Source organism: Indicator indicator, chromosome 38 (assembly GCF_027791375.1).
Source record: "Indicator indicator isolate 239-I01 chromosome 38, UM_Iind_1.1, whole genome shotgun sequence".
Taxonomy (NCBI): domain Eukaryota; kingdom Metazoa; phylum Chordata; class Aves; order Piciformes; family Indicatoridae; genus Indicator; species Indicator indicator.
The window spans coordinates 4,901,461-4,913,017 of record NC_072047.1 but is presented as its reverse complement, the minus strand read 5'-3'; the positions used below and the strand labels follow the sequence as shown (position 1 = coordinate 4,913,017).

The 11,557-nt window shown below is 45.9% G+C and overlaps 1 protein-coding gene across 3 annotated transcripts in view; it reads right to left on the bottom strand.

Annotated features, from left to right (window-relative positions):
* Window positions 1-11,557, bottom strand: part of DPYSL2 (dihydropyrimidinase like 2) — a 50,923-nt gene that overhangs the window by 3,084 nt on the left and 36,282 nt on the right. For all 3 annotated transcript variants that reach the window (XM_054396689.1, XM_054396690.1, XM_054396691.1), the window contains 6 exons: window positions 11,089-11,209; window positions 7,455-7,611; window positions 7,151-7,292; window positions 6,344-6,514; window positions 3,392-3,571; window positions 1,114-1,279 (listed from right to left, as the gene is read on the bottom strand). In XM_054396689.1, coding sequence (XP_054252664.1) covers window positions 1,114-1,279; window positions 3,392-3,571; window positions 6,344-6,514; window positions 7,151-7,292; window positions 7,455-7,611; window positions 11,089-11,209 — 937 coding nt within the window. The remainder of the gene's footprint in view (window positions 1-1,113; window positions 1,280-3,391; window positions 3,572-6,343; window positions 6,515-7,150; window positions 7,293-7,454; window positions 7,612-11,088; window positions 11,210-11,557) is intronic.

The window sequence follows — 11,557 nt, the reverse complement described above, 5'->3', positions numbered from 1 at the left end:
CAAAATACTGATTGTTTTAAACACTTCCATTGGACAGATAGAAATGTTTAAGAACTATTACCTAAACCAAAGTGGGGCATTCTGTACATTCTGTGTTCTGCAGTGGGGGCAGTTGCTGGGCTGTCTGGCTGCTGTTTTCTTCTTTTTCTCTTCTGGCTGAAGATAACACACTGACCTTGGCAGCTAAGTTAACAACTTTCTGCTCTAACTAACTCTGCTTTCTGTCCAAGGGGGGTCTGGGGGGAAGCTCCTGGGAGAGGGAGGCCCCTTTGGGGAGGGTCCCCTTGGGGGGAAGCAAAGGGAGATCGGTTGTGCTTTTCTGTTGATTGTATATATTTGTAAATGTTGTGAATTTTGTGTATTTGGACATATTCATTGCATTTCATCGTAGATTGTAGACTGTGCTTGTAAATACAGCTTTCATTCGCTTCTTTTAGTATATGTGCTGCCAAAGCAAGCACATATGACATTTCCATGGATGCTATCACGCAAGTCATCCATGACTGTGACATTTGTGCTCGCTTCGGCAGCACACACCCCCAGGTACTTTTCTGCTGGGCAGTTTCCAAGCACACTGCCCAGGCCTGGAGCCTTTGTGGTGGTATGTGACCCGAGTGCTATAATCCTGCTGAAAGCTGTTCTGCAGGTTCTGATCGACCCGAGCGGACACCTGAAGCACCCTGCCCTGCACAGATAAGGGCTGGCTAAATGGTTTTCCCTTAGCAAGTCTTTTCATGTTTTGTTTGTTTTTTTTTTTTCCTCTTGCTGCACTGAAATACTATGCTGAGAAACCAAATCTGCCCCACAGCTGCTCTCAGTTGGCAAAACTCCACTTGAGTTGGTGTCACCTGTCCTCCTCAGACACCCAGCTGAGGACCGATTCCAGAAGGCAATGGTGTACTCAGCATCTGTGCTTGTGCCATGACATGAAAATAGCAGGACTTTATGATGGCTCCTGTGCTGCCTTTCTTCCATTCTAAGGGGATAACCTCCAAGCTAGAAACACATCACCGCCTAACCCACTGCCTGTCAATTTCAGCAGAGTTAATGTAGAGTAAGGGAGTGCAAGTTCATCAACAAGCCACGATTTCAAAGCGCCATGGCAGTACATACCAGACAAGCTGAATCCAGACTGATGCAGGTTCCTCACAGGTGGGGCCTGCTGTTTGGCAGGAGATGTCTTAGCTGAGGATGCTGGCGTGACAGTCTTCGGTGTCACTGACACTTCGCAGACAGGTCCATCATAGAGGCCTCGAGGCACACCCCGCAGCTCAGCCAGCTGCAGAACACAGAAGCAGGCAGCCTTTAGGGTCAAAACCGCCTTCAAAAAACAACTAAACAGCTGTCTAGATGTTGCTAAGGCAACAACACACCGTTCCAGATTTGTCTTTGGTAAGAGGATATGAAGGCATCCATCGTCTGCTCTGTGACAGGCTCTGGAGCAGCACAGCTCACATCAAACATATTCTGGACTTCCATGGCTCCAGCAAGTTGCTGGCAGGTGTGAGCAGCCCACAGAAGACAGACAGTCTGTCCTCTGCACCACAGCTTCTGTTCTTTAATGATCTCAACCTACCTGCTGTTGGATTAAAGGCTCCTGACAGCCTTCAAATTAAACCTATTGCTCATCTACTCATCCCCCAAAAGCCAAACCATGCCAAGACAGAGACAGGTCTGCAAAGACAGAAGACAGCCCAGCTTCACAGCACTGTGAACTCTGGATTGAGTTAAGCACAATTATTCCAGTTGAGATGCTGCCCAGTTGGATTTATAGGTCAGATATATTTCTGTGGGAGAACAGAATACAAAAGAAACCACAGATCTGTCCTCTGTGGTGCTATATTATTTTAGGTTGTAATTTTAATAACTTGCAATTTCTTCCAAAGAACAATTAAGGAAAGACCAAGGAACATAAAGATCACCTGTGGTGTGCAGAACTAGCACAGCTCTGGCTCTGTCCAGGAGAGGGCAACACTTCAAATACCAAAATACTTTCAATGTCAGAAAACTGACTTCATCTAGGAAAAAAACTTCTTAAATTCTCAGTGACTAAGCTGCAGCTGAGTTCAGTGTTCTCTGACAGTTTTTACAAATTAAAAGCACATCACAAGGCAGTTTCTTGTTTGAATGGGTATATTTGACAAACACTTTCCCAACAATTTTAGCCTCTTAAAAATAGGACATTCTCACTTTTAAACATGCTGTAGGCTGTGCCTGTGACTCAGCAGTCACCAGACACAAGCATCTGATCATATCTGACAGAAGGGAAAGCAAAATCACGTGTTACAGACTCACAGAAAGGGATCTCTGGAGATCGTCTAGTCCAACCCCCCTGCCAGAGCAGGCACACAAAGGCTGTGCCCAGGTAGGTTTGGAATGGTGGCATCTATAACAATAAATTAGAATTCTGATTGCTGAAAGGTTTGATACATAAACACCATCAATAACTTCTCTTGGTTATTCTGCAACATGAGAAGCCTCCTGGGTTATTTGCATATTGACTCACATCCAGACTGGATGGTTCCTACATACATGCTCTGTCCAGATGTCCCAAGACACACCATCATAGAATGGTAGGGGTTGGAAGGAACCTCCGGAGTTAATCCCATCCAACCCCCCTGCTATAATAGGGTCACCCAGAGCAGCTTGCCCAGGATCAATATCCAGGTAGGTTTGGAATCTCACAGGAGAAGGAGACTTCACAACCTCTCTGGGCAGCCTGCTCCAGGACCGTCACATCAAAGAAGTTTCTCCTTAATTTCAGTTGAAACCTCCTGAGTTCTGGTTTGTGCCTGTTGCCCCCTCTTCTTTCACTGGCAGCCACTGAAAGGAGCCCAGCCCCCTACTCTTGCCCCTCATCCTTTAGCTCTTGCTGAGTTTTGAGAAGAGCCCTTTCTCAGGCTGCTCTTCTCTGGGCTAACCAGCCTCAGGTGTCTCAACCTTTCCTCCTCACAGAGATGCTCCAGTCCCCCAGTTGTCCTCCTGGCTCGCTGCTAAACTCTCTCCAGGAATTCCCTGTCCCTGAACTGGGGAGCTCCACACTGGACCCAGTACTCCAGATGTGGCCTCATCAGGGCAGAGTAGAGTGGGAGGAGGACCTCCTTTGACTTGCTGGCCACGCTCTTCTTCATGCAAAATACCATGAAGAACTAAAGACCAGAAAAATAAAATCTGCAGAAAATCCGATCTCAGGCCAGAGCATTTTCCTGTCCTGATTCCAGTGAACAAAACAAATGAAAGAGGAACAAGATGAATGTGGCTGGTATCTAGGAAACGTTTTCTGTTGCAGAAGTGTGTGTCTGTGAGCCAGAGCACAGCATCTGGTTTCCACCCACTTTAACTCAGGAGTTCCAGTGAGAGAACAAATGTGCATCCAACTGTTGCTGCTCACCCTGCTCCTCGCTTTGATGCGCTTGTAAACGAAGTCAGGAAACGGCTTCCTGGGGATGTAGCGCCCAGAACCCTCCGTGACGTGCAGGTTCCCATCCTCCAGCACGATCTTCCCCTGGCTGATAACCACCAGAGGAGACCCACGGCACTCCATACCTTCAAAGATATTGTACTCCAGAGACTGGAACAGACAAAAAGGCAAAATGAGGCAAACGTATTCATCCCAGCAAAGCGTGCTGTGCTTTAATTAGCAATCACCAGTCATGCTAATTGGCAACATTTTAAGGACAGATTTAAGGACATTTTAAGGACAAACTCAACGGCTTTCCCTGAGTTATGCAAGTTGTAGTTTAACAGAAAGGTTGGTCTTTATTATCTTTACAAAGGATTTACTCATAAAGATGAAGCACAGTTTGGAATGAGAGTTATCTCAAAGCCTACCTGCTTAAATGCATATAAGGTTTTTCTTTTCTATATTGTGATGGACTAAGAAGCCAAAGAAAGTTTTATCGGAGTGTCACCCCAAAAATAAGGACAACTTAGAAAAGCTTATTTCAAATCATTGTTTTGTTTGATGGGTCAGTGACCAGGACAAACCTTGTTTTACTCTAATGGGATCGCTCATCCTCAATTAACAAGATTGTAAAACACCATACCATGGAAAAAAGGCAAGTTTGAAAGGAATCGCTGGTAAATGATCACCCATGAAGCACCCTGGATGAGACGCACTACAAGCATGTTATTTGGGGACTGTTACTGTAGTTACCATCTCAGAGACAAACCCAGGTTGTTTTTACTGAGTTAATGATGGAGTTTGCTCTTGAAGTGTGTTGTAAGTACAGGCAGGCTTGACTGCAGATATACAATTAGCTACATTGGTGGTTAAACTGACACTGAACTGGACCCAGTGTGGAAAAAACTTGTGGTGGCAAATGAGGATGCTTGGTTAGGAGCTTATGAACTAGTCTGGTTCCAAGAACAACACTATCTCCCTCTCTAGCTCCTAATATTTCCCTGCCAGACAGTGGCAAGAGTAGTGTGAATTCTTGGAAAACACCCCTGTGCTGCTCTAGCATTTGAAAAGTAACAATCATCTGATGCCACATAATCACCACATCTCCCCATGCCACAGCAACTGTTCTGCCTTTCAAAGAGGCTTTTGTTTTATATTTGACCCAACTAGGATGACTTGGCTCTAAACGCATCACTCTTATCAGTTTCTCCCCTAACCCAAGGAGCATGTGCAGCATGAGACAGAAAAGAATACTCCAGCAGGTGAGATGCCAGATATAAGAGGGGATGAAATGACAGAAGAGAATGGAGCTGGATGTGTAAGAAAAAATGCTAGAATTTCTTAGACAGCCCTTCAAGCTCTAAACAAACCACTCGAAAACGAGAACTATTCACCCTCCATGGTCTTGGCACAACTTAAAATTGCAGCCTTTGGTAACAGCTGAGCATTAAGTGTTGGAGTGTCACTCTTGTATGGTGCAAGAGTTTCAGGGGGATCTGCAGTCCTTAATCTCTGAAGTATTTCTGAATGGTCACTTTATGGTGGATCTGCTTCTCCTTCAGCCTAGCCTACATCACGAAGTCAATCCTGATTGCACAGGAGCATATCCACAAGAGACAGAGTTTTATGTCAACAAATTTAAAGAGCCTAATTCATTTCCTAAAGACAACAGCCATTAAATTCAATGACCTTCAAACACTCCATCCAGCAAGTTTCTTTCAGCTCGCTGAGCCATTCCTTTAGCACAAACCCAGCTTCAGACCACTAAGTTTGGCACCTAATAGTACTGTGTTCTTGGGCTCCCTCCCCTAAGTCAATCCTTTCCAAAATGGAGATGTGATGAGTTTGGAAGCACCTCTAAGGTGACTGAAGCAACCACACCTCTGAGCCTGGATGCTTCTGTTAGAAGTCTAAGCACAGGGAGGATGAATCCAGGCCGTCTGTGACAACTTCTGACTCTGACTTAAGCTACACAGAAGTGAACTAAACCTTTAAAAAAAAAAATACTGTGTAAATGTGCCCAGGGATCCAAGTGTGGAAGAAAATTTTGCTCCTTCAGCTCCAAAGTGAATGAAAGCATTCACAGAAAAAAAAAGAACAAGGAGGTTTTTTTTCCAGGGAAACATTCCATAGGTTCATTGCCAACACTGAAACAAGTCATCAACAAACGCAAACAGTGGTTGCCTTCTCTGAAACAGTGCTCAAATGTCACAGAGAGACTCAAACCAGCCCTTCGCACCAGGACCATCCTGAAGTTTCCCCCAGGGTGGGACACCTTTTTCACTGTAGGAGCTAGGTGTTAAGATATGGGACACAGCTGGGGGCCACAAGCCAAACAGTGCCTCCACCAGTGCCACCACAAAGCCACAGGAAAAGCAAGAGGAAGATCTGGCCAGTTCACATGCTGCCTTGTGCCAACTAATGTCGGGATGACCATCAGTAAAATCATGTCTGACTGCACACAGGTGTGCCAGATTAGTATGTGGTATAAATCCACTTAGACTCAGTGGTCTGGATCAGATCACCACCAGTGAAAGTGTTCACAAGCTGGTAAGCTTCACCAACCCCAGCTAGAAAGGCAGCAGTTCACATTCCTGCTGCCAGTGAGCCGAGTCACAAAAGGCACATTGTGGTGAGGCCTTTTGATATTTTAGAAGCACTACAGAGCTTTCTGAGTGCTCAAATCCAAGCATCCAACACTTAGAGCAGACAATCTCTTTGCTCCAAGGGGAGTCTCTGGGTATTCATGTGTTCAAGTTCAGACTTGGACTCAAATCATCTTCCCTTCTCCTCACATAAGTGAGCTGCACTGGATGTGAGACCAGAGAAGGCTGGGGCATCAAGAAAACAAACCCGTGCGTTGTCATGAGTTCTAGTTCTGGGCAGCACAGTCTGGCAGTGAAGGAAGGGAGGAGGGAAAGAGCAGCAGAGCTCCCTTACTATGTTATGAGTCTTGGCAGAGATTGTCTTGACACTGTCAGGATCCCAGATGACCAGATCAGCATCGGAGCCCACCGCAATGCGGCCCTTCCGGGGGTACAGGTTAAAGATTTTAGCTGCATTTGTGCTGGTCACAGCAACAAACTGGTTTTCATCCATCTTGCCAGTCACCTGGGGAGAGACAGGAACCATCACTGCATTAGCCAAGTGGGCACCACTTTGAAAAGCAAAGAGCAGACAGAAAAACAGAACCACAGAGTGGTGGGGGTTGGAAGGGACCTCTGGAGATCATCAAGTCCAACCCCTTGCTACAGCAGGGTCACCTAGGGCAGGTTGCCCAGGATCACAGTGTTCACATGGGTTTGGAGTCTCTCCAGAAGAGACTTTACAACTTCTCAGGCCAGGCTGGTCCAGGGTTCCAGCAGCCTCAAAGTGAAGTTTCTTTTTAAGTTCAAGTGAAATCTTCTGGGTTCTAGCTGTGCCAGTTGCCCCTCGTCCTATCACTGGGCACCACTGAACAGAGCTGAGTCCCATCACTGCAACCTCCACCCTTCTGGTATTTATAAGCATTTGTAAGATACTCTTTTAGTCTTCTCTTTTCCAGGCTAAAGAGCCCCAGGTCTCTCAGCCTCTACTCATCAGAAAGATGCTCAACTGAGGATCAGCACAGCAAATACCCAGTGATCTCTACAGGGGCAAAGAACTCAACTGGAAGGACCACAAAAGCATCTGAGGGGAGATAACACATTGCTGCAGTTCTTCCATCTCTGAAATGCCTAGTTGCAGCATAAGACATATGTGACATACCACAGCCTTATCCCAGATGATGGACATCCTCTCTTCAGTCCCATTGGTTCCTTCAGGGATCAGGGTGAAGTTGTCCTTCCCAACAGCTTTCTGAGCAGTGTTGAAGGTGCAGTGGGCACTGCCAGTAACTTGGAGGTCTCCACTGGGAAAGACAATAATGGGTATTTATGATATTTTATTGTCACAGGTTTACTCCTACATGTAAACCAGCCTTTTGCTTGCTGGCAACAGCAGCTCTTCTTTTTATCATCCACTTGTCTCATGATAAAACACGTGTTGTCTGAACACAAAGAGCTCTACTCACCAGGACAGTAGTGAGTTGAGAAAATCAGGGGTGGTTGGGTCAGGACTCAGTGGTGGAGAAGTAACAAAAGCAGCTGCCTTAGCCCAGTTCTTGCTCCAGTAATGAGAGCCGTCGGTACCCAAGCTGGCTGTGATGGGCTCTCCATACACCACAGTGCCTACAGGACAAGAATACAGACAGATCCACTGTGAGCACCAAGCAACATGCATCTCCAGCCTGGCTTCCAGGCATAAAGCATCCTTCTGACAAAGGACAAGTTGTGTGAAAGCATCATACGCAGCAGGGTGTCTTGGTAGTTTCTCTTAAGCATGAGATGACAGAGACACAACATTGGACTGAATTCACTGGTCTGCATAACCAGGTGATCAGACACATCCAACTCTTGGAAAGGCTCCTCAGAAACTGTGCTATGCTACATGGGGCATGTTTTCACAAGCAAACTCTTAGTTTTACACCCCTATCCTGAGATCTCTAAAGAAATCCTGAGCATTTTCCAACAGTCAGTCCCTCGGACCAAGTAACCAAACAGCTAAAAACCCAAGCTGATAACAGATATATTTTTACTGATGAGAGCTGGGAGCACCAAATGTGCACCATGCCTTCACACAACTGCTGAGATTGGTAATTGAAAGGGTTACTGTCAAGATTAATTGGATTCTATCCTGGGCCAAGAACCTCATGAAGGCTTAGGACAAGAGGAAATGGCCTCAAGTTGTGCCAGGGGAGGTTTAGATTGGATATTAGGAAAAGCTTTTTCATGAAAGTGGTCAGGCATTGGCACAGGCTGCCCAGGGAGGTGGTGGAGTCACCATCCCTGGATGTGTTCAGAAAACCTGCATACATGGCACTTTGGGACATGATTTAGTGGGCATGGTGGTGTTGGGTTGAGGGCTGTACTTGATGATCTTAGAAGTCTTTTCCAACCTTAATGATTCTATGAGGAGGCTGAGGGGAATAGTCAGTGTGAGGAGCTCCAGTCTGATCTAGAAGGGATGGGGAAGAAAAAGAGTGATACAAATAGTGCCTGCAGTATCTTCATAAATGTGGATGTTTCACAGATCTGATGAGGGTGAGTTTCTTGGAGCAGGCTCTGTGAACAGATCAGATAAAACTGTCAAGAAAGTTTCCTCCCTTCCTGCCTCACAGAGGAAATATCCATGTTTCTGGTTCACAAATGCGTCTCAGGGAAACACAGAGACTCCCAAGGGGACACAGCCCATCTCTGTCAGAACTAGAAATTAAATTGACTCTCTTAGCTCTCTGTCCAGTGAGCAAATCACCACTGCATCCTTCCTCTTCATTAACATATTTGGAACCACATAAAGGAAGAGCAGATCTGTAAGGCCAGGATACATTGCAAATTGGAATGCACCAGCACCATCTCCACACCAAGCAGATGCGAGATGCTGCAACTTCAAAAGCAGTACCAGCTGGTAGCTCCACAGATCTGCTCACCAAACACAGCCTTCCTGAGGGCTCTACTTCTATCCATCTGGCTTCTGAGCACAAGCACTGCAAGAATTTTCATCTGCCTGCAGAAGACATGAGTAATCAAAATAACAACCCTAAATACTTCTATCAGAAAAGACTAGCGAAAGCATCCCCAGAACTGGTCTGCAGTGTCTTACACACCTCGCCATGCTGAGTTAAAGAATAAGATCTTTTTTTTCCACCATGTTGTCCAAGCTACTGTTCTGTCTACAGGCTCTCAAGCTCCCTGGGAAAGAGTGCATTAGCTGAGGCAGAATGATGCTTTAACTGGCTTCCTGCTGCTTCCAGGACCACACTGGAACAGAAGATGTAGGAACAGCCTTTGTCAGAGGGGATCCATGAGCAGAGGAAGAGGCCATCTGACATCACTTGCCACAAATAGGGTTACAAAATCAGAACAAGGCAAAACACACGCTGGCTGTTAATGGGAGACTTATTGTGGGCCAGTACACTGGGAGAATTGTTCTGCAAGGAGCGATCGTTTGAGCTCCCAGATTTGCCAGTGACAGTCAGTAGGGAGTCTTCTCCATGCAAATGCCACTGGGAACATCTGGCTTTAAGTATCGTTCATTCTTTGACATTTAGCAAATCGATTCTGGTTTGTTTTTGCCTTGGATTGTGTTTCCTCTGTTGCTTGGGAGGGCAAAGTTAGTGTGCATAGCCCTCTTGGGTTACCCAGTTGGGTAACCCCACAGCATTTAAATAATTTAAATAAAGGAACAGGGGATGGTGTGCCACTTATACCTCAAATTCTCCTTTATAAGGAGAAAAGGCAATCTGAATCAAAACGGCATGCTGCTTCACTTGGGAGGCTGAGTGAAGTGAGTTCTGGGGATCATTCATCTGGGCAATCCCACTGCCTTGCAGAGGCAGAGGAACATCCACCACCCATCCATCAGATTGTGTTTTATGGCTTCTGCAATATAAGTCTATCATCCCGTTACCCCTCTTTCTGGTCTCAGGGGACAGTGAGCACAGACAGAGGTGGTTTTGTTGATGCTCCATCTCTGTGGTGCATATATCTCCAGAGCATCCCAGAAAAAGGCACGGATGCTTCCCTGGCTTATTGGATTGAGTTGCTCAACGACACCAAGTTGTTGTCTGAGGTAATGCAACATGCAGTCACTCTGCCAACATATCTTCATTTCAGCATGATCTCCACTAGCAAAGCTAGGAGAAGAAGGTTTATCCCAAACAGCTCGAGCTGTTCCCATGCCATGAAGAGAAAGAGATTAACTTGGAAATCAGTTCTCCTCACCAGCTCTGAAGTAATTTAACATGAGCCATGGGACCAAAGTACTTCTGAGCCAGTAACAGACACCAATGTCTCTGCTGCTGTAGGAAATTAGCTCTGCTCACACCAAACACCCAGATGGAAAGTGATGCCATCTGTATATTCATTCAGGCTTATTTATACTGCACAAAATTAAATCCAACCATTCTAAGAAAGAAGGGGGGAAATCATCCCTCCTCCTTACTTACCCACCCAGAGCTGCTTTAAATAGAAATTAAGGGTTCAGTCACAGAATAAAGCAGGGAGACAGGTACTCACTGTGCTTTTTAATTCTTTCTCCCTTGGGGTAAGACAGCAGGGTCAGAAGAAGCTCCTGCATCCATCAGAGCAGCACAGCTCCCTCACAGAGGGAGCTCAGTTACAGAGAACAGACACAAGACAGCAGGATCCATGGCAAGTCTGAGTCTTGCTTCTTACAACATCCCCAGATAAAGTTATCAGAAGTGATAATTCCCATCTTCACCCAGACTACTGGATCCCAATTCCTGTTTGGATGCCACACCGTGAGCTACAGCACAGGAGGAGTATCTATTTCACAAGCAAGGAGCACAGTGGATAGCTGGAACCAGCAACCTCTGGCTATGCCAATTAAATCCAACAATGCTTTTGAGTTGAAATCTCCATCAGGACTCTTGGAAGCATTTCTGACCTCAGGAAGCAACTGAGCAGAAAGCACCAAGGGAAGTCTCTGGAAGATGAGACAGAAACCATTGCCTGGGACCTTCTGAAAAACAGCCTGGACAATAACACTGGAAAAAGAGATCTTTCCTGCAGGGATGAAGCTTCTGTTGGCAACAAGCTGAACTGCATGAGCTAACAGGGCACTTTCATCCAAGGGAAATAACTTACCCTTTTTCCTGGCTTGAGCAATGACATCAGCAGCACTTTTGCTCATCACCTTGGTGATATAAAGAGGGCAATTGGTTTGGTTTGCAATGGTTATTGCCCGGTTCACAGCCTCTGCCTCCACCTGAGACACAAATTCAGCAGCAAATTAGTAACATCCCACATGCTGGCACATAACATCCCACATGCCAGTATATCCCATTTACTCCAGAGGGTCACAGACTATGCTTTCATGGGACACAAAGTGTGCAGGGCTGAGACTAGAGATCTTTCCAGTTTGGAGACAAAAAAATGTAGTGTAACCATGATAACTGACATCAAGCTGTAGTCTCCTCTCATTACTCCCTTTTCTTCCAGGCTGCCTCTAAGCTTCTCTGCAAGCAGATTAAGGCACTCAAGGACAGAATGATTCAACATAGACAAAAGTAAGCAACTGAGTGTTGACTCAACAAAACTCTTCATTCTCCAGCCA